The sequence below is a fragment of the Pongo abelii genome, chromosome 9 (genome assembly GCF_028885655.2).
Source record: "Pongo abelii isolate AG06213 chromosome 9, NHGRI_mPonAbe1-v2.0_pri, whole genome shotgun sequence".
Classification (NCBI taxonomy): domain Eukaryota; kingdom Metazoa; phylum Chordata; class Mammalia; order Primates; family Hominidae; genus Pongo; species Pongo abelii.
Genome location: NC_071994.2, coordinates 103,930,379 through 103,954,423, shown reverse-complemented (window position 1 = coordinate 103,954,423; position 24,045 = coordinate 103,930,379). Strand labels below are relative to the sequence as shown.

General features: G+C 35.7%; 1 protein-coding gene and 1 non-coding gene across 4 annotated transcripts in view; both read right to left on the bottom strand.

Moving 5' to 3' along the window:
* The window catches only part of ARHGAP42 (Rho GTPase activating protein 42), a 313,798-nt gene that overhangs the window by 36,667 nt on the left and 253,086 nt on the right, over positions 1 to 24,045 (bottom strand). For all 3 annotated transcript variants that reach the window (XM_002822385.5, XM_009246979.4, XM_054524968.2), the window contains exons 8-12: positions 21,895 to 22,024; positions 16,333 to 16,433; positions 14,350 to 14,459; positions 9,682 to 9,760; positions 8,261 to 8,300 (exon numbers count right to left, since the gene is read on the bottom strand). In XM_002822385.5, the coding sequence (XP_002822431.1) occupies positions 8,261 to 8,300; positions 9,682 to 9,760; positions 14,350 to 14,459; positions 16,333 to 16,433; positions 21,895 to 22,024 (460 nt within the window). The remainder of the gene's footprint in view (positions 1 to 8,260; positions 8,301 to 9,681; positions 9,761 to 14,349; positions 14,460 to 16,332; positions 16,434 to 21,894; positions 22,025 to 24,045) is intronic.
* Positions 23,875 to 23,979, bottom strand: LOC112135666 (small nucleolar RNA U13). Its single transcript, XR_002916921.1, has one exon. It is a non-coding gene; the product is annotated as a small nucleolar RNA U13 (small nucleolar RNA).

Sequence of the window (24,045 nt, the reverse complement as noted above, 5' to 3'; positions counted from 1 at the left end):
TTGAATATAGGAGACAGGTAAGATGGAAAAGTGAGGAATCATTTAATTTTCAGTTTTAAGGACAACAACAAAAACCGAGACCAAAAAAACGTAACCCTAGGTAAAAACAAGACACTAGCATTTTTACATCAATTAAAACTGCAAGTTCCCGACATTTAAAATGTTTGCTACTAGAGGTCACATTGTTCCACTTTTCAATAAAAACATATATTAAGAGAAAAAGACAACCATTTTTTAAAAATTTCAATAGAACTTCCTTTCAACAAAAAAGAATGAAGATAGTTGTGACATAAAACAGAATTTCTCTCTTAAGTACTCATCTTGAGAAAAATAGGTAATAACCAGGCTGTACCTCAAAGTATACCGGGATATTTGGCAGCAATATTCCAGTCTTTTCTAATAAACTGATATCACAAGCTCATCACGTAGAATGAAATCTTACTGAGAGTCAGTCTAACTGCAGGGTTATTCTACGGATGCTGCCGTTCTGACATATTCCATGGATCCTGTACTTAGCTCCCGTCATGTGAGTAAATACAACATTATCAATCAATTCAGAGATGTGGAAGAATATACTGTGTTGGCAAAAATAACCATGAATTTTTGTTTCCTTTGACCATCCTTTGCTTTGACTGAAAGAGTAGTTTCATGGTGCAGAGATAGTGTCCAGCTTTGTTTAAAGCCAGGAAAACCTAAGGCCAATTTTCAGCTCTAGTATCACTGCTGTATGTCTGAGGTAGGGGAAATGTGCCTATTATTTTATAAACAAGTTCCTTCATTTATAAAATGAGGGAAGTAACAATACCTAAGTTAAACAGCTGCAGTAAGATGAAGACAAACGGAAGAGTGCCTAACAATGGAACAAGATGAATTCAATGCTAGGTTTTTGGTTTTTTTTTCTATCTGCTCCTGTCTACACGTCACTGCTATACGAAGGAAAACATAAGAAGAAATTATAAAAGAAGCCAGTCATTAGTTCTAATTAGATGAGAGGGGCAGTAGTTACTCTTCCACTTGTTAGCTCTGTTACTAGGCATGGTTTTGATCTCTGTGCCTCAGTTTCCTCTCCTACACAATAAAGATAATAGTATCTTATTCATAGCACTGTTTAAAGATGAAGTAAGTTAACATTTGCAAAGCTCCTAGAATAGTGTATGCTTAGAATATAGTAAGTACTTTATGTATTGGCTCTTATCATTATCCTTATTATTGACTAGAGAAGAATGCAAATCTCTACATATGTAAATTTTGTGAATAAGGCATTCTTCCCACAGGGCTAAAATCACTGGGGCTTGAGGGACTGTCAGCCACAACTGTTGTTTTTTGAACAGGCATGTATTACTTTGTCACTTATTTTTAAAATATTCGTGGATAGAGCAATGATCTGTTTCTTCAAACAGACAAAGATCAGGCATAAACCAGGCAGGCCCTGTGAACCTAGTCACTGAAAAACTAGTAAGTTGGATATTAAGAAATGTCCCTATGTGCTCATTATACTCCAATAAATATAACGAAAAAACATATCCTCTCACTAGAGCTAAACAGACTATAGCAGACTGAAATTACTGTTTACCCATTATCTGTTGTCCCTCCCTGCAAGAAGATTATATTTCTCAGCACCCTTGAAGCCAGGCTTGGTCATGTGATACACACTAACAATGAAATATGAACAGAAGTGACATGTGTCTTTACCCAGCAGCCACTAAGAGCCAGTATGTGGCTTGCAATTTTCTTTTTCCCTTGTCACAGGATCAGCAATGACACAAAGGGAAGCTTCTCTATCAACTCAAGTTCCAGAGTGAAAACAATGTTGAGAGCCACTGCTGACCTATATATGGACATGTACTATAAAGAAGAAATGAACCTATATTGTCATCAGCCTCTGAGACTTGAGGATCATCTATTACTAAGCATAACCTGGCCAGTTCTGATTTAGTTGTGTATAACTTAATTCACTGTGGGAAAACTCACTGAAATAAAGGCAATCCCACACAATTAACTTTTCCTCCCTTAACTGGAATACATCCCTTTTGACTACTGACTAGTCAATTCACATAACAAAGGCAGCAAAGAGCAGCAGTGGCAGTGCCTGTTGATGGCTGCTTTGCAAACAACCATCAACTATAGACAGCACCTTCACTTGAGCACCCAGCAATTTCTTCTGAGGTCTGAGAAGAGGACAAGATGGCTAAAACAGCTTGTCTTCCAATGACTGTGGATGATGCAGTCACAAGGATTGTCATTTCTGAGGGAAGTCAGCGGCAAACACATTCTGTAATGGAAAATGAGTAGTTTTCCAAAGCCAAGAAGGGGTTACTATACTTAATGCATCAGTGCTCATGAGAATTCAACTAAAACGTATCCTCTTAACATCCAAAAAACAAACCAAAAAAACAAAAAATCAAAAACACCTGGGAACTCTTTTGTGTTCAAATGTCGATGGAAAGGGATATTACTATCAAATTGCACCATTAAAAAGGCTGATAATTAATGATAATTCTCCTGCAGTGGAGGACAAGGTACCTCTGGGGCAACAGCACAGAGAGGAGGATAAGTATCCTACACAGGAGAAATATGGATTGCTGATTTGGGCTCAATGCTTGGCCCAGAGCAGGCAGCCAATATATGCTTATTGATTGATGGCTTGCTAGTTACTGGTTTGTAACAGGATTGCTCAAGTACCTTCTCTGATGGGTTCTATAAGGGTTAGAGTTTATTAGCTTACATGAGCTACATTTGTGAACACTTTCCCAGTCCCAAGCCCTACCCCAGCCCTGTATCTCCTCCATTGTAGAGAGAAGCAGAGGGATACCCAGAATACAACTACTATCAAATCCTGTAATATGAGAATTAGGATTCTATAACATTAATGATACTTGGCCTTCATGGGTGAGGGTAGAAGCAGAAGACAGACTAACTTAATCAACTTAATATATTCAATCAAAAGTTAAGTCTAAACCTTTTTTTCCCCTCTGTGAACTGTTCAGGGATAAAGCTTTTATTGAAACCTAAAGAAAGTTTCCATAAGGCAGTTTAGCAGCACAAAAACTATTAATCTCAACAGAATTCAAACAGCCATGAGGAAAGGAAAAAGAATAGTCTTCCACAGAGCTAACAAAGCAAAAGTCCTTGTACCTTCAATTTCCTAGCAATTCAAAACCTAGTACGTCCTTACAGATGTAATCTACTTGACCTTACAGTACATTCTGAGGGTTGACAAAACAAAGCAACATTTGTCTTTAATTTTCAATTCACTTTGCTGATCTCCTGTTTCAGATTAAAAGGTCCCTTATCACAGATAACTAATATCATGCTATATGTTAACTGAAACAAAAAAAATACATTACTACATTTATCAGTGTTCATGACACCTACTGGACCTTAAGGATGAGCAGTTAACTCTCCATAGCCCTGGCCCAAATTGTTCTTTCATTCTGCTCTGCCCATGAAGAGCTCTTGAGCTATGACATCTTCCTGGGTCTCTGTGATAAAAACAAAACAGTAACTGATCAAAGATCAGGGGATTATATGGTAAAGAAGGAGGATGATAACCTAGGGACATCTGAGAACTTCCAGAACCAAACTATCTAAACCACAATATGAAGCTCAAGAACACTCATAACAGATGGCAACTGCATAGAATGAGAAGGAGAAGAAAGCTTATTGCTGTGGAGAATAGATACACAGGTACACTTGAGGAAAGTCACTGAAACATACAAGCAGAAATTTAGAGCTGTTGGGAAACTTCAAGATTATCTTCTGTTCCAATCCCTTCAATTTTGTATAACGACTGAATGTTAGGTGACTTTGTCATTACACATATAAATATTGACTTTTATTAGCAGAAACGTCAATGGAAAAGAACTTCCTTTTTCTTACTCGCAGTACTGGAGCAGAGTAGGTGCACAATGGAATATTTTTGAACTGACTGCTTGAGAGAATGAGATCTAAGTGCCTTTTCTTTCACAGTGCTCACTTTCTCCAGACCCAGGGTTGAAGGACCAGCCCAGAAGCCATCACACAAAACTCATGTTTGAATGGGGACAAGGCTCAGGGCATCAATAGAGAATGTCAGAGAAAGAAAGCCTAGAAGAAATGTTAATTGCTTTTCCCTCTGTAAATGACTGGTCCCAAGATGGAGGCCTTGGGGCAGGAAAGGTATGTCACAAAATGTAATTTGTTCCTTTGAAAGATGTATTCAAATGGCAGAACTGTGGAAAACATATGGGTGAGCTACTTTTTACAAAACGTCCCCGGTGGCATGGCTTGAGGACTAGTTTAGTGCTAATCTTAATTGAATGGCATGTGATTGAGGACTAGTTTAGTGCTAATCTTAATTGAATGGCATGTTTAATATTGATGATAGATATTACTACTACAAAAATAATTCATTCCCGAAGTCTTACAATTTCACGGATATTGCAGCATATTTTACAACCAGAAAAGTATTTGTAAATTCAATATCCTGTAATTGACCAATATTTCTTTTTTTTATTTGATGTTTTTTCATAAAGGTGACAAGCTTTCCTTTTCAAGTCTCATTTATGGCATCTATACTTTGAAAATGGTAAATTAAGAGTAACTATTAATACAAGGTAGGAAGACTTTTGCATGCTACAAAAAGTAGCATGAAACTACAGTCACAGCATAGTTTTATCCTTCATTCCATGGCATTTGTTCTCTGCAAATTCATACTACGGCCCTATTTTAGAACATTAGATATTTCTTACACTGTTGCTTGTAGGATTTTCAGTGAAGGCACAGATGTTATGATCACTTCTAAATGGCTGGAATTCAAAACAAATGTTTACCTAAGTTGTATATTTTACCATCCTAAACTTCATTTTCTTCAGCAGTTCAAAAACGCAAACACACATTACACAAAACTGAGTTTCCAAAGGAGAACAAGAGTATTTTAGAATAAGTGGAAGCCATCTGAATTATGGAGGATACAAATGAGCACTCTTCGAAGTGGCAGGTGAGTTAGGGCTGGTACTGGTTTCCAATACCAATTACAGGAGAAGTTACATACTGAAATTGATGCAATGTTACCTTTAGGGGAGTCAAATATCAACTAAAAAGAAATACAAGATGTCAAGAACAAGATGATGTACAAAAAAATGGTTAGGGGGTTGACAAAAAGAAAGATACAAACTGATTTAAGCATTTAACACAACGAGCTCACGTGACTTATTCAAGACATAACAGGTATGAGAATTTCACAATCACTGAAACACAGATTTACCCGAGGAGTTCGACAGAAGTCCGAGACCAACATGGCCAATGTGGTGAGGCCCCATCTCTACTAAAAACACAAAAATCAGCTGGGCGCTGGGCATGGTGGCATGTGCCTGTAATCCCAGCTACTTGGGAGGCTGAGGTAGGAGAATCGCTTGAACCCAGGAGGCAGAGGTTGCAGTAAGCTGAGATCTTGCCACTGCACTCGAGCCTGGGCAACAGTGTGAGACTCCATCTCAAAGAAAAAAAAAAAAGCCTGACTCAGGTGAATTAGTAATACCACAATGTCCACCCCAGAGCTGCTGGCAGCTAAATTCTGGAAAGTGAGTCCAATCCTGTGCCTTTGAGCCAGGGTTTCTTTTACTGGTAGCACCTGCCATAGTCTTGACTTTTCAGTAGGGTAGGGATTCTGTTTAGGTGAGCAAATTTGAATCCCCATGTGTGTGACAGCTAAAAATAAGTGTAATTTTCAATAAGTTTAGTTTATGCAAAAGTAGTAAGAACTTTTGAAATCACTATGCAATTTTGTGTGTATTTATTTAGAATGTTTACAATATTTAATTTTAACATAATACTTAATCTGCATTTATAAAGTGATTTATAAGATTAAAAAAGTTGCTAGGTGTTGAAAAGATTATATTTGTCAGGATCACAAATCTGTCTAATTAGGATGACTTTGAGAGAATAAAATTTACTATTTTGTCATCAGTTGATATGTTTTAAGGAAACTTGACTGATTAAATGTACAAATGGGAGAATTCTGTCAGATTTATAAAAACAAAATAAAGTGAAAACGACTTAGTTTTCAAAGTTAGTGCAATTACAAATAAGATCTGTATACTGATTAAAAACAGGCTTCAAGTAAAAATATGGCTTAAAATAAATCAAATATTAAAAATAAAACAAAAATAAAGCTTAAGATTCATAACTTTAAGCACTAAAGCAGACACTTGTAATATTTCTTCTATGACCAAAAATCTTCCCTTGGGTAATAAAAGCCTACTGGTACTAATGAGAAGAGTAAGAGCAAATCTGTGCTCAGCACATGTCTCAGGGAAGGCCTGTGGCGACTACTATGGAAAAGAGACGGGTTCTGTCACAAGGAGCTCAGAGTACTGGGTAGGAAACTAATATACCATACAAAAGCCAGAGTGTGAGAAATGATACAAACACATGCACTCTAGGACTGCTATTCTTCTGACACACACACCATTTTATAACTATAATTGAAGGCACAGTGATGTTTCCGGTGGCTGATACTGCAGGATACCTATTTCCAGAAGAATGATTCTGTACTGCATGAAGATGCAGACTCCCTCTCATTCATAAGTACATTAGTTGTAGTGGTACATTTAACTAAGCATCAGTATATTCTGATCGACTTGACTATGCCACCATTCAGAAGCCCTACTCAATACTGTATATAAGGTACAATTGTTTTCCATGAAGGATTTGTCCTTGGGTAATTTGAATTTGAAAGGATTAACCTTATAGTGGATATCAACAATCAAACTAATGTTAGAAAACACATTTTACACTCTTCTCAAATGCAATTTATACAAAAGATTATTTTTTAGGTAATTATTTAGAATGAACATTGAGTACATACAAAACTCTTACCATTTGGTTAATGTATCTGTGATTAGATAAAAGTTGGCAATAAAGGATTTTATACTAATCACTTTCCTTGATTCCAGTAAGGAAGTAAATGTGAGAATAAAAACTGGAAATAGTTTTTAAAAATATTATTTAAAAATAATTTAAAAATTATAAGTTATTTAAATTATTATTGAAACATATTTTATATCATGAATTTTGTTTTGATAATTTCTGAAGTTAATCACTAGAAAGCATTTAATTCAGATAAAATAATAGGTTTTTTATACATTCAATATTTATAACTTTCAAATGAGTGCTTTCCTAGTTTATATTTATTCCATTCTAACTCGTATTTCCATAGCAATCTAAATGTCAGGGTTGGCCAGGCACAGTGGCTCATGCCTGTAATCCCAGCACTTTGGGAGACCAAGGTGGGAGGGTTACTTGAGGCCAATAGTTAGAGACCAGCCTGGACAACAAAATGAGACCTCATCTCTATTAAAAAATAAAAATAAAATAAATAAGAAAAGTAAACGTCAGGGTTATTGAGTTTGTTTGAAAAATAAATTTAGAAGCCATAAGACAAAATCCACTGCATTACATAAAACTTGGAATTGCTTTCAAAGTTATATACATAACCCTAGAAACAAATACACAAATTAATTTTAAATATCAAATAAAATGACTATGTAAAGCACTTATGAAAATACCCTAAACTAACCACAGATAAAAGATAGCAAGAAGTTGGCAGGTAATTAAAGAGGATTCAGAACATGATGAAGAATATATAAACTGTGTTTATAAAGAATGGCTACAAACTAATGATTTAGTAACAATACAGTAAAAACATCTTTTCCTACATACACCATGTGTAATGACAAGGTCCTTATATTTTACATTCTTAGTCACCATCCACTAAAACCAGCAAGAAGTGTTTATATCTTTAGTCTTATACCTGTAAGAAAACTGGAGCAGAGAAAATAAGACAAAGAAGCTCTCTACTGTTTTATATATTCATATTGATAAAGATATATAAATACAGTATTTATATATAATTATATATTTTAGCTTGATTATATAATTATATATTTATTAATATAATAAAAATATAATATATAATTATATATTATATACTTTACATAAATAATCGAGCTAAATATCAACTTTCTCAAACCTCTATCAGAGATAAACAAAGGCATGTAAATAAGTAAACACCAAAGAAATAAAAATTAACTTTTGTTACTGTAACATCAGAAGTTTGTGGTTTTAACATGAGAAACATCTTAAATAAAAATGTCAAAGTTGCTATACCATGAGATCAATGGTGTTACACTATTTCCCCAGAATACTTACAATCACATAATGCTTTTGTGCTAAAAGTGACTACACGATAAAATTTTAAATAACTATTAAAATGACTTACTTTCTTCTTTCTTGCTTATAATGGCAGGCAGAGTATAAATCTAAAAAACAAAGGATGTCCATTAGATACTTCCAGTTAATGACCCAGCACAAAAGATTAGCAAGGTGATATCTGTACACTAATACATGAAAAGAGTGTCTTGATTTCAAGGTCCTACAACTGCTGTGTCCACAGCACCATCTGTGTATCATCAACCAACTTCCTTCCTGTGGTTCAGCCACCCTCACTTCCCACTCCTTTTCCATCCGTGGCTGTGCTGCCCTGGACAAGGTTCTACCTCCATCTCATTTAAGCATCTTATTCTCTGCCCCAGTATGATGCATAATGTGCCTTTCTCAGGAAGTATCTCATAATGGATTTCCGGAATCGCTCCTTCTTCCAATTTCCTGCTTAGCATGTTCTCAATATACACAATCCTAACTTGTACATTGTTGGGCTAACAAACTATTCCCTAAATTTGCTCTAAGTCAGGGCTTCTCAACTATTTCTGGTAAAGAGTGAATTTTCTTTTAAATCTATTATTAACATTTGTGTAAAATATAATAAAATTGAAATAGAAAATAACAAAAAAATCAATGCAGAGTTCCAATTTTTAAATTAAATTTAACAGGCTTAAAATAACCCAAGTGGCTACATGATTTTCTAAAGGCTGAATCATGATTTCTGTACTGATCTTACTGTGGACTGGTAACACAGTTTGAGGGAGGGTCTCAAAGTCTGAGGACCACACTTTGTTTGGCACTATTGCTGTACAGGTTCTTTGCCATCTAAAGAATGGTTCTCAAGTAACAGGATGGCGACTCTTATTTCCTCTGTGTGTTCACCCTCTACTGATCTAGTAATAGTGTTCTTTAAGAAAACAGACAGTGATGAATGATTCGGCCTCATTTTTACGTAAGCCTTCCTATTTTTTGTAAGTAGACTATCATACAATTTCAAAATAACTATTAAAAATGGGGATATGTATGGAAGTGAAAATGTCAAGCCACAGGCAGTTTTATTAAGTTATAATTTTTTAAAATGGTCTTGATTAGAGAATCATTTCTTACCCTGAACCTTGTTCATCACTCTAATCACATGCCTAGCACAGGCCTTGCAAAGACTGGGCATGTGATCATTATTAACTGAATAAGATAACCTAATGGGTGGAGCCAAGGTGATGAGTGTAAGTAATTTTTTAAGAAGTAATTTTAGGGTTTTAAATTAGTCCCAAAAGTCCTCTTATAAAGTAAGTCAGAAAGGTAGAGTTATGTGCCATGAGTGAGACTAGGAAACCATAAAAGTCTCTACTCCCCCAATTTCCTTTTTTAATATTTTCAATTATACTACAGGCAAAACATTGTATACTATGAAAAGAATTTCCATACATTATAATTATTAGGACAATAAAACCTAAATTATAGAATGTGTCATAGTCTTACCGGTTCCTTCCCATCCATGGCTTCAAGCCAGAGTTTCCTATTAGCTTCTGAGAAGGCCTGTAACGTGATGATCCCATGCCTATTAAAAACAAATATTTTATATATTTACACATTTACTACTTTTTAAATTCTCAGTTAACTAAAAAGATAAAATTTGAAGAAAAAAAGTTGGGAGAAAAGAGAAATGAAGACAGAGGAGAAAAACATAGGAATTTTTTTAAAAAAGAAAAAGATCGAAGTATAATACTTTCAGAAAAATCACTGGGCATGCAAAAAATGTTTTTAATTCTAATGATCGCAGGTGATAAAATCATTAAGTGTTTTTGGTACAGGACAGTTTGAAGGAGACTAGTTTCAAACTATTTCCCTTGAAATGATCAAAAAGGATGAAAAAGTTACATTCTTCAAAGCCATCTATGAATTCCACAATATGAGAACTTGACCCTGATGTGGTGCAGTCTAGTCACTAAAAACAATTACAATTAATATGTAACAATGTGGAAAGCCTCATACCATAACTAGGTAATATGTAAAAAGACACTAAAACCAAAGCATCTCTCTATACCATGATGACAATATTGAAATGAATTCATTTAAATATAATTCTCTCCCATGCAGTCATTCTGAAATAGTTACTTGAGGATATACTTCAAGAAAGAAACAAAGACCAAGGGGAGGAAGGGAGAAAACTAGCAGATGGAGGAAAAGGTATAAAATATTAGAAACAAAGGAATTAACTTAGTTAAACAGAAAATTGAGGGATCTGTGAAGAGGAACATTGAGATGAAAATTTTATTATAAATATTTTACAATTAAAAACCTGGAATGACAAATAATAACCTACATCTCTTCTGCAAACAAGAACACAGATCATGAGAATCTTGAATATATATCAAGATAATCTGATGTTGGAGAATTTAAGCCAGTGTAGTAATACCAACAATAAAATACTGAAAATCGGTATTTGTTGGATATTTACTATGTGACAGGCACTGTGTTATGTTTCCTTAATTCTCTCATTTAATCCTGAAAACAATCCTCTGAGGTGGGGACTTATTATCCTTAATTTACAGATGAAAAAACCTAAGTACAGAGTTTAATAAAGTGCTCCACGGTTATATAACTGGAATATGTTAAGAGAAAGCACTAACATGTTGGTATTTGTCTATATAGAAAATCCAGAAGTCTCTACACAAAACTATTAAAACTAATAAAGAGTTCAGCAAGTAGGTCAGATAAGAGATTGATATATAAATAAACTAACAGCGTCTCTATGCAGTAGTCTTAACCATTTAGGAAAACAAAATTCAACTCATAAAAAAGAATCCTATTCGAAATAACAATAAAAAGAAGGTACCCAAAAGTAAATTTGAAAAAAGATATGTAAAATATTTAAAAAGAGGTTAATTCCACACCCATTGAAAACTGTACTGCAACTTCAGTCAAAATCCTAAAAGGTATTTTGAGAAACAAGGGGAAACTTACTAAGTAGATCTTAAAAATCATAAGAACACAGGGCAAAAGAGTCAATATAGTTTAAAGCAGCCTAGGAATACGGTCATTGCCCTACTAGATACAGGCATACCTTGATGTATTTCTCTTTGCTTGATTGAGCTTCGCAGATAACTGCATTTTTAATAAATTGATGGTTTGTTTGTGTCAACCCTGTGTTGTGCATGTCTATCAGCACCATTTTTCCAACAGCATTTGCTCACATCGTGTCTCTGTAGCACATTTTGGTGATTCTTGCAATATTTGGAATTTTTCATTGTTATTATATCCATTATGTGATGTATGAATAGTGATCTTTGATATTACTATTGTCATTGTTTTGGGGTGCCATTAACCATGTCCACATAAGATGGCAAACAGTCAATAAAAGTTGTGTGTACCACTGCTCCACTGACTGGCCATTTCCCCATCTCTCTCCCTCTCCTTAGTCTCCCTATTCCCTGAGATATAATAATATTAAAATTAGTCCAATCAATAATCTCACAATGACCTCTAAGTGTTCAAGTGAAAGGAAGATTCACTGTCTCTCATGTTAAATCAAAAGCTATAAATTACCAAACTTAGTGAGAATGACACATTGAAACCCAAGATGGCCTAAAAACTAGGTCTCTTGTGCCAATCAGTTAGCCAAGCTGTGAATGCAAAGGAAAAATTCTTAAAGGAAATTAAAAGTGCCATTCTAGTGAGTACACAAATGCTAGGAATCAAAACAACCTTACTACTGATATGGAGAAAGTTTTAGTGGTGTGGATACAAGATCAAACCAGCCATAACATTCTCTTAAGCCAATGCCTTATCCACAGCAAGGCCCTAACTGTCTTCAATTTTATGAAGGCTGAGAGAGGTGAGTAAGCTGCAGAAAAAAAGGATGAACCTAGCAGAAGCTGGTTCATGATGTTTGAGGAAAGAATCCATTTGCATAATATAAAAGTATAAGATGAAGCAGTAAGTGCTGATGTAGGAGCTGCAGCAAGTTACACAGTAGATCTAGCTACAATCATGGATGAAGGTGGCTACAGTAAACAACAGATTTTCAATGTAGATGAAATAGCCTTCTCTTGGAAGATGCCCTCATTTAGGACTTTCACAGATAGAAAGAAGTCACTATCTGGCCTCAAAGCTTCAAAGAATAGGCTGACTCTTGTTAGAGGTTAATGTAACTGGTGACTTAAAGTCAGAGTCAATGCTCATGTATCATTCTGCATATCCTAGGGTTCTTAAAAATTATGCTAAATCTACTCTACCTGTGCTCTACAAAGGGAACAATAAAGGCTGAATGACAGCACATCTGTTTACAGAAAGGGTTACTGAATATTTCAAGCCACTGTTGAGACCTATTGCTTAAAGAGGTTTATTTCTAAATATTACTGCCCATTGACAATGCAATTAGTCACCCAAGAGTTCTGATAGAGATTTAAATGGAGAATAATATATTCATGCCTGCTGACACAACATCTATTCTGTAGCACATGGATCAAGGAATAAGTTAGACTTCCGAGTCTTATTATTTAAGAAATACATTTCATTAGGCTTTCACGGCCATAAGCAGTGATTCCTCTGATGGATCTGGGTAAAGTACACTGAAAACCTTCCAGAAATGATTCATCATTTTAGATGCCATTAAGAACACTCGTTCCTCATGGGAGGAAGCCAAAATATCCACATTAACAGCAGTTTGAAAGAAATTGATTCCAACTCCCAGGGATGAGTTGGAGGGGTTCAAGACTTCAGTGGAGGAAGTTACTGCAGATGTAGCGAAAATAGCAAAAAAGCTAGAATTAGAAGTGGAGCCTTCTAGAAGATGTGACTTTATTGCTGCAATCTCATAATACAACTTGAAAGGACTAGTTGCTTCTTATGGATGGGCAAAGAAAGTGGTTTATTGAGATGGAATCTTCTCCTGGTGAAGATGCTATAACATTGTTGAAATGACAACAGAAGATTTAGAATATCACATAAACCTAGCTGACCGTGCAGTAGGGCAGGGTTTGAGAGGACTGACTCCAATTTTGAAAGACGCCCTACTGAGTAAAATGCTATCAAACAGCATTGCATGGTACAGAGAAATCTTTGTTGAAATGAAGAGTCAATTGATGTGGCAAACTTTATTGCTGTCTCATTTTAAGAAAATGGCCATAGCCACCCCATCCTTTAGTAACCACCATGCTGATCACTTAGCAGCTACCAACATCGAGGCAAGATCCTTCACCAGCAAAAAGATGACTGCTCACTAAAGACTCAGACAACCGTTCACATTACTTAAAATATTTTAAAATTAAGGGATGTATATTTTTTACACATAATGCTATTGCACACTTAATGGACTGCAGTGTAGCATAAACATAACTTTTATATGCACTGAGAAACTCAGAAATTTCTGTGACTCAGTTTATTATGATATTCGCTTTATTACAGTGGTTTGGAACCTAACCTGCAATATCTCTGAGGCATGCCTATAGCTATAGGCTGTAGTTTATGAGCATATATAGTAAGTCATCACATACAAAGGGTATACATGGATACACACGATAAGCTAGTGTATTCAGAATATTGTGGCAGTAATGCAGGAGAAGAAAGATAGATCATGGATTACAGAGCAGAGAGCAAGAAGCATACCCGTTCTTATTGTAAACTTAAATTATGAACTTAGATTCACGACATTTATATCTCTTCCAATACTTTGGGCTAAGAATACCCAGAACAGTGCTTTGCACACAGGAGGCATCCTGGAGGCATTAAACTTAGTTGGCTGAAAGAAGCTTATGGTATTCTCACCTGCGTCTTATTCCTTAGAAGCAAGGCCACCAAGCTTCAAAAGCCCACCAAAAGGCTGATCCTGGAGCCATGAAATATGCCATTGGATTCCTTCATGGTGATGGGGACCACGAGGCCACTACATGCACTTTCTCCTAATACAGTCATTTATATTGATTTTTCAGATTCTGCTTTGAGTGATGCTACTGTTTTCTAGCATCACGGATCTGATTTGCTTTTTCGAAAGCATCATGCAATAACAACAGGAAAGAATGAGATAAACATGTATACTGTTTTTTAAGACTAAAAAACACTTGAATGCTGTTTCATGTTTATATTTAAATACAGAAGGAGACACCGTTTAGCTTATGAAAAAAATAAAGTGAAAAGAAAAGCTCAAACCTTTCAACTACTTCTATGTCAAAGCAGAATCGTTTGTCGATTGAATCCGTCTTTCGTCGGATACAAGATTTTAATTTAAACATTTCTGGTGAGCTAGTAACAAGGCCATTCTGAAACAAGAAGAGTACCACAGTATTAACATGCTGACAAGTGAATTGAAATATATTAAATATGTGAGCTTAAGTTGCCATATTAAAATGTTTAACAGTATAGGTAATGTATAGAGGTCACAATCATACCCTGTCTTTTTTTTATTCCTAACATTAGCTGTCCGATCATAATACATAAAACCATTTAATTAATGGCATATGAATGTTTTATTTAAAAGAATTATGTAACATGCCTGTCCAGTACCCTTCAACATATTTACTTACAATGTTAAATTATACTATAACGTACAATCCCTCAATTCTTAGATTTAGAAAACGTATGAAGTTACACAGTCACTGAACATCACAACTGGATATACAGAGTGCTTGTTAGGATACAATATTTGGTGCACTTAATCAAAACTCCTTGGATTGCAAAGAGATTAGTATCATATGTGTGTCTTTGTATTAGAACCTTAAATGATAACTAGCTCAGGTTTACAAGAGAGCTACTGAAATAATATAGTTCCAGTATATACATGATATAATAGTATTGCTATCATGTATATCAGGTTGGTGTAAAAGTAATTATGGTTTTCCCATTAAAAGTAATGGGAAAAAAGCAATTACTTTTGCACCAACCTAATACAATGTGATTGTTTTGCTGGTAACCCACTGCTACACTGCTACTAAAACTGACTCTCTGGACAAGATCCAACATAGGCCACATTCGTAGGAATTCTCTCTTGTAACTGAGATGCCAGTCTATTTGAAGGGGAACATTTACATAATGTATCTATCTTTGGCTACAAATGTCATCAATTTATTAATAGAACTTTGGCTTGGTCTACTTACATTATTAACTCACTGTCACATAAGTTGGATATACAGTAGTAACTATTAGAGTAGAAACTAGGTGTGTTATGGCACTTAATAACTTCCCAGGATGGTAGCAACTAAGGTTTCTTTTTTTCTGGTATGTTTTCCTTTATTTTATGTCTTTCAGTTTGAATTATTAGACTCTGATGAATGCCCAAGTACAATAAGTTTCAACTGATGTATTTGAGTATATGTCTAAGTTAGATCAACATTTACCTCTGCCATGATCTATACCACTAATTATCTGGGCGAGGCACTTACTTTCTACTAACTTTATTTCCTAATCTGTCAAAATAAGGCTGGACTAATTAACTTTAGTGTAACTCCCAGTTTTAGGATACTTAGACTGTGACCTAATTAATTCACAAGTTCAATCATTTGCCATTATCATACTTTAATTCACAAGAAGATTATATGCCACAGACAATAAAGCTCTCTGCAGCATTTCCTCAAACAAAGTACATTGTATTCTATACTGTTCACTAGCCATGTGAGACATTCAGTGACCAATTTACTTTTGGGGTAAATGAGCATCTATTGGTTTCTTCTGAGAAAGCTTGTTAGCCAGCATTTTGGTCAACAGTATGCAGTGCAGAAGGGGACAAGGCATGCAGGTGGCAAATGTAGCCTCCCTCAGAGGCCACTCAGGGGAAAGATACAGAATCCCTGAGCCTACTCCAGCCATTGACAGTCCCTTCCTGGGCTGCTAGCCAACCAACAGCATAGACAAATAACTCTGCTGCCAGAAATGTGAGATGACACCTCTGTAATCTACCGTAGGATCCCTACATTTAACTCGACTGCTTATAAATATGCCATGGCCAAGTTAAAGGAAGACCCTGGCTACTCTTTTTAAGTCATTCAGGTCACAAAAATGAGAGAAAACCTTTGACTTTCTACTTTTTTGTAAATGCGTACATGTTAACTAGAGAAACAAATGTGATTTTTTTGTTTTAATTCCATTACTTAAATAACCAACAGTTTGAAAAACAAACAAAAAATAAAACTAACTCACCATTTTCCCACTGGATTTCATTTCTGAAACACTCATTGTAAATGTTTTACTTCCCTTATCATATGTACAATAATGTTTAATCCATGTAAAACCAAGCGGTCCTAATGTAAGGAAACCAAAAAATTTCAGATTTGGTTAATAAATGATTTCTATCAAAGTTTGCACATTCTCCAGTGCTGTGATACACAACTGAGTATCTCCTATACCATGCTAGTTTGTAACATTTACTGTGCATGAGAAAGAACAGAGGGACAGCGGTATAGGGTAGAGTGTCTTAGAATCAGACAACGTGGCTTTGCTTGCAGCTCTCACACCTGCTTTGTAAAACTTGTGAGTTACTTTGGATCTGAACTTCAGTTACCCCACCTGTAAAAGTGGTATACTTGTACCCCACAGAGGTAGGAAGAATGAGGAATAAGAGTCCGAATTGTTTAAAATGGTCTCCATACTTCTACCTGTATTCTTTACTCTCGTAACTGTCAGAAATATATTGTTAAAAATTTAGCCAGGTCATTTCACTCCTTTGTTCAGAACCCTCTAGTGCCTTCCCATCTTACTCCCGATAAAAATCTAAGAGCCTATTTATCCACAGGGTTCCAAGTGAGTGGCCTCCCATTCTTTTCCCCATCTCACATCCCACTGCTTTCTGCCTTGTGCACTCAGCTCCAGCTACACTGCCTGCCTTGCTGGTCTTTGAACACAATGAAGGCATTCCTACCCAAGGACATTTGCAGTTGCTGTTTCCCAGGCCTGGACTACTTTTCCTTTAGATACCTTTATGACTTGCACTGTTACCTCCCTTCAGGCCTTTTCCTAAATGTCACTTTCATAATATGGCCTTTCCTGGAGAGATATCTAAGATCTAAACACCCTCGCTCTTATACTAATCTCTCTTTCTTGCTTTCATTTCTTCTTAGCGGTTATCACTGTCTGAAATATGATTTGTTTTACTAATTTAGGCCATTTATTGTGTGTCTCTGCCAGAAGATTTTAAGAATATATGTGAGCAGGAACATGTGATGTTCAGCTGACTAGAATATGAATTCTTAATCCATACAACAGAGCCAGACATATAGTTGTCAGTCAATGTTGACAAATGAATAATGAATAAAGGAATGAATCATGCATCTAAGACTACTAAGTTCTAAGACTTTACTGACCTTAGAGTTATTTCCCCTTACTCCTAAGCTGGAAAAAACAAATTCAAATTACTCTTTAAAATGAAAATAATTTCCACTATTTATATGAGAAGAATATATTACACATTATATGTGTAATGTTCACTTTCTTTTCCCCCAAAAATACCAGGTAATCCTTTCCCACAGCACCCATGTTATTGTCCAGTATTCTCCTTAGAGAATTTATCAGAGCGTAGAATGCATTGGTAGTTCAATGTTTCCATGACCAAGGTGGAAGACCTTCAGTTTTCCCATAGGGAAGTCGGGTATCCTGCACCCAAACACCATAGTGGGCTGAGTGGATTGAAAATGGAGCTTGTTTTCTACATATTAATAGCATCTCCATCCAGGGACCCATCTTGCTTAACATCTGAATTTTTCTAGCAGCTACTATGCACATGTTTTTGCTGGCTTCATTTCAGAACCATGTTTAAAAGAAAGAAATTGAAATATAAAAAAGTACCTCTTGAGAAAAGTGTTTCATGAGCCATTTAATTTTTTTCGCCCTTGGTATTGAGTTTAATACTTAAGCCACTCCAGATTTTAAAATTACAGGGTGCAGCCATATACTTTATAATCACAAAAGATTATTACAATTAACTTCAATTCCATTTGGGGACCATTTCACACTATAATACTTAATAATACTTCTTGATAATTCTGTTACATGTGATGTAAAATACCTAAAGACTTAAGAGCTGATTAGGGGAAAGTGACTGGATAGAAATTCTCATTTATGTAGTGACTTCATTACGTAGGTGGCAATATATGAAGCAATATTAGCTATAATTTTAAAATATAGCTGCTGCAATGCTCTGACGACATTTTAAACCAAAGACCCTCTTCCCCACCTCCATCTGAAGTTCAGGACCCCCTGCATTTAATCCTCGAGTTTGCTGCAAACACATGCTGCTTTCTTTAAAGTTGACTGGCACTAGGCCAGGGCAGATGTTCTTAGACAAGCAATTCTAAAGTCCCTAAAGGTGTCTGGGAAAATAAAAATTGATTACAGCTCTAAAGTTGCAAAATAAAAGATGTTTAACTATTCTACCCAGTAATCATTTAAGGTTGCTGAGATGAATATTTGCAGTGTGGAAGGGAAATTAACATTCATCGAATACCTACTAAGTGCCCATATTTTATCTAAGAACCTTTTATATCAGACATTATAAAGAACATTTTAAGAAAACTGAGCCTGTGACCTACAGATGGCAATAGTTTCATCAATAGGGCATGTGACTGAAGTTGTTCTTTTTAGAGAAATGGTATTTTCAAGCTATTTTAAGAATTAAATGAGATAAATATAAATTACAAAGAATAGTAAGAACCCAATAGTAAGCATAGTATTATTATTATTGACACTACCGAGAATAGAGACATTTTACATATGATATCTCTAATTCTTGCAGTATCATTATGACATGGGTTTAAATCCCTCTCTTTTATAAATGAAGCGAGACTGAGCTCAGAAAACTATTGGTACAAGTCACAGGTCGGCACAGGCACGGAATCCCAATACAGCTCTGACTCTGGAACCCCTGGCTCTTTTGGTTACACTGAAGTCTACCAGAATGTGATTTAATGCATGCCTTGAGGTGGATAACATAAACACCACATGTTCAGGTAGAGTGGAACTCTGTGTCCAAACAATGAGCTAAGCCTACCCCATCACATCCATCTCCATTCATCACTCAATTTATGGCTTTGACATTTATTTGATATTGATCACTGGCTGCTAATTGTGTGTGTCTTATGCTTTCAACTACAGAATAAAAACCTTGAAGCCAAATATTTATCTCATTTTTGTCCCCCACAGAACTTATCCACCCAGTGATAGCAAGTGCACAATCGATACATCTTAGTAAACTGGTTAGATTGTTTTAATTGTAAACGCTTTCAAAGATCCCAAGTTAGAAAGGGCTTTGGATATTTGCTCCTCATATAAAATAATTCCAAAAGCATATAAATATATTCCTTTTTCTTTATATCCCTCGGCAAAGGGAATAGGGGAAGATGATAGGTGGGAAAAGACAGGAGGAAGGGATTATAATGAGGCAAGAGAGAACTTCTGAAGGTGATAAATATGTTCACTATGTTGTAGTGTGGGGATGGCTTCACAGGTGCATGCATGTGGCAAAATTTATCAAACTGTATGTTTTAAACAGGTGCAATTAATTTATGCCAATTAGACCCAATAAAGCTATAAAAATAATGCAGGCAGATACAGATCAAATCAAGATGGAAATTGTCTTGGGGGAGGAAAAATATCAACAAAGAGAGTGTTAATAAGGAGAATTGAACTGTGAGACCCTCCAATTCAGACACTGCTAAGGGTCCATCAAAACAAGGACACAACCAAAGAAGCATTTTAGAAGGATCTGAGGGAAGCACTGTAGAAGATGCATTAGATGATGGGCAAGCCTGGAGGCAAAGGGGGAACAGTTAGGAGGTCACTGCAAGGGTCTCGCCTGGGCAAAGGCAGTGAAGATGGAGAGAAGGTATGGAATCAAAGCATATCAAGAAGACAGAAGAGACAGATTTGTCCCAAGGCTACAGCGAAGCACCGGTGCTAAGGACAGATTGCCTTGACTTCTGTAGCCTAGGAGAGTGAGGGGTGCCATTAGGAGAGATTAAAAAAAAAAAAAAAAACTCAGAGGAGACGTCAGTACCACGATGGGCTTTATCATCAGTCTAGAATGACCCAGAGAAGTTAAGCATCTTAGAACAAAAGATACCAACATCAGGTAAGCACATGAAACACTGCACTTAGTCCATCCATGAAACCCTCAAATTATTGAAGGGCCTATGCTTATAGACTGACCCAAATGTCCAACAGCTTGACAATAGGTAGGCAAACCATGGTTCCACCCAGTGGGTGCACTCACTACGAAGCAGGACCAAATATGATATATTTGAAGATTATGTACAAAATAATATTGCAAGCTAATCTAAATCTTTTCTGTTTAGAATAAAATATTGTGTGCCCACAAAGATTTCAGCAAGTGTGTAACACCTAGAAAAGTATTCAAGAAATAAAACATAATCAGACCACAATAAATAAAAAATCCAAGGATGGTACCTCCTCTACCACTTTCACATTTACTGCCCTCACTGGCAACAAATTCTTCCAGTTGGACAAATATTTTATTGGTAGAAAATGTGAGCTCCTCTCAACATACGGTCACATGAAGGTTCTCAAACCTGTACAAAATCATTTAAATATTCAAAAATTTCCTTAGAGTCCTTTCCAGGCTTGAGTAAAAAACATAACAATAAAAAAATAAAAAATAAAAATTTCCTTAGAGTCCTAAGTTAAATCTATATACCCTATTGACAAGCCAAGGGATTGGTAATTTTTCATGAACTGGGGGGAGGGTAAAAGCTACTTATTATGCGCTAATTATGGAGTACCCAGGCAGATCACTAGTTTTATCATGTTTAGATATGAAAACAGTAGACTGGCCAAGGTAGATAGTTATGAGAGAGAAACATTCTAAAACCCAGATCTCTTGATCCAGTGTTCCTCTATCATCAAGTCCATGCAGTAATAAATGTTTGCAGAGTCCGCTGGATCAAATCAAATTTGTGTGTGTCCTGCTCTCCAACAAATGAGCATCACTTAATCATGCTGCACATACAGTATATCAAAAGCCTTTCACATTGGTCCACAATGGGCTGGAAACTCACACAACTGTTTCTTCACCAAAAACAGCACAAGAATGATGCCTTAGGGCACATCCGGTTTGAAAGCATTAATGTAGTCAAAATAGTCCAACTAGTTCCACTTAATGACAAGTAACATGCACAAAAAACTCCAGTTATACAAGTCTGAATGGCTTTTTAATATTTTTGTGAGAAAAATGTCCTTAGTGTGAGGCAATTATAATAGTGCTCTATTGGCTTTGGTACTTATTTCTGAACTTCGGGAAGTAAAGAGCACCAATCTGACATTACCATGATTACCAATTTTATGCCTGAAAACTGACAGGGCACAAAATTAAACAAAATAATGCTGTCAGAAGGTAAAACTATTATCACAGTCACCAGGATGATTCATACCAGTAAAGGCTTTGGTTTGCAATTTTCCGTGAAACTTCAAGTTGAGATTAAGTATCACAATTAAATGCTAAAACTGAACTCATGTTATGGTATCAGTGACGACCGTAAGTTCCAAGTTCAACAATAAGCCAACTTACACATCCTGATGGCAAAATGTGGAAAAACGTCCTCACTTTGGTTGTGGTGGGGGGAAAGTAGATATAAAGCTATAAGAAATTTCAGTCCTCCTACTTGAAGGAAATACTACTAACCAAGTCACATCTCATGGAAATATTAATAGACAGCTAAGTCATAAGACACGTGAAGTTATGTCTTTGTGACTTACTTTTCTCCTGGACATACAGATAGCCTTCCATCGTCCACTGGCTGGGTGGTCTGTAGTCCTGGTTGGCAGATTTCATCCTTTGCATCAACCGCTCTACCTCTTGTCGAGTACTTTCAAAATTATTCCTTGTCTTAAGTAAATAGAAACAATAATTTCAGTCATTGTTTTCTACCAAGTTTCAGGAACATCCAGACTAATATTTTGTTTTGTTTTTATTTATTTATTTTTGAGACAGAATATCACTCTGTCACCTAGGTGTGATCATGGCTCACTGCAGCCTGGACCTCCTAGGGTCAAGTGATCCTCCTGCCTCAGTCCCCACAAGCAGCTGGGACTACAGGCACACATCACCACACCTGGCTAATTTTTTGTAGAGATGGGGTCTCACTATGTTTCCCAGGCTGGTCTCAAATTCCTGGGCTCAAGCAATTTGTTCACCTCCCAAAGTTCTGGGATTACAGGTGTGAGCCACCCGACTGGCCCAGAAAAATGTTTCAAAACTGCAAATCGCACAAAGGTGACCTTGATTCTTTTGGCAGTATTCACCACATCTATATCTCTGTGATGTTGGGTCCCAAGGTCTGATTTTGAACTGATTTAGTGAAAACTTCTCTGAATGACCTTCTGCATGTTTCTCTTTGAATCTCTCTCTCTCTCTCTCTGTGTGTGTGTGTGTATGTGTGTGTGTGTGTGTGTGACTTTCTTCCTATTTTCACACTCTAACATTATTACTTAGGGGGTAAACTACGGCAATTAAAAAATATAGGATGCACTACATAAAATTTGAATTCCGTAAATACCTAAGGTAAAAAACAGATACATAGGGACTTAGTTTATTTTGATGGAAAAAAACAAAATAAGTTCATATACTTTTGATATATGTGGCATTGAACAAGTCAAGAAAACAAGTTTGTTACCACAGTTCCAAAGGCTATTTTAGAAGAAACATCATGTAGCTTCGTTTACTAGCACAGGTATTATTAAGAGATGAGTGTATAAATTAACTCATAAAAATCAATAAGTTTCCAAGTTCTAACTTCTTCTGTTGCAAGAAATAGATTACTCACTTTAAATCAAGTTTATTTAAGCTATAGGAAGAATCAGGCTTTTCTCTATGAATACCTCTTTTGCACTACCTCAAAAATATGCTTCTGAAGATACAATAATCACCACCACCTAAATCTAAGGAGTTTATGCCTCATTTAAAAAAAAAAATCTCAAAATTAGGAAAATTTTCTTGTCACTTTCACTATTTTTGTCTTTCAAACATAAGGGTCTAATTTTTTTTTCTCCAATTCCTTACTTCTCTCCTGTTCCTGAATCCTAGGAATCTTAATGTAATTTTATTTAATGTGGAAGTAAATCACAAAAATACCTCAGCTTTTATAATTTTCGCTTTTAATAGTAACTGTAAAAGCCTAAATACATTCCATATGGAAAAACAATAGAATGAATTAAAGGTGAAATTGATTCTGCTAGAAAATCTAAGTTAAATAAAAGCTAAAACTCAAAACACAAGGGAATAAATCCCCTCACATATTTTTTATGGGACATTCTAACTCTGTAGTTTTATTTACTGGACATTTCCACAACGGCAAGAACCAGATAAGCAGAAAAACATACACTGTGTAGAAAATTAAGTGAAGGTTTTCCAAATGATTTGGGCTATATAGTACTTGGCAGTCAGGGTTTCAGTTATAGTAAAACCTCAACAATTAGGACATCATTATTTGTCAGGTTTGATAATGTGAAATGGGTTGGCTCAACTTTTGGGTGTGTTTTTATTTTCAATGCAAGTGCTGCTCAGCATTTGAACATCAGAATTGGTATAACTATGCAATCAAAGACTAAAAGGATTCATTAGACAACGACAACTTTACAAAATAAATTCTGATAGAAATAGATGGCCTGTATGGAAATAATTCTCACTTTTAAAAAATTTTTTATTTTGTATTTATTTTTTCTTATTTTTTTTTTTCAGGTTAGACGGGTAATGTGCTGAGATTGTAACAAGGTTCAGTGGGTGGCACATTTCACACATGTGCGTGAACATCCAAACCCCATGCCCACGAACTACAAAAGGATCTCTCACTCATGTTTTAAAGCAGTTATTTTGAATGCCTCAAAACCACATTCAAACCTGTTATTTGA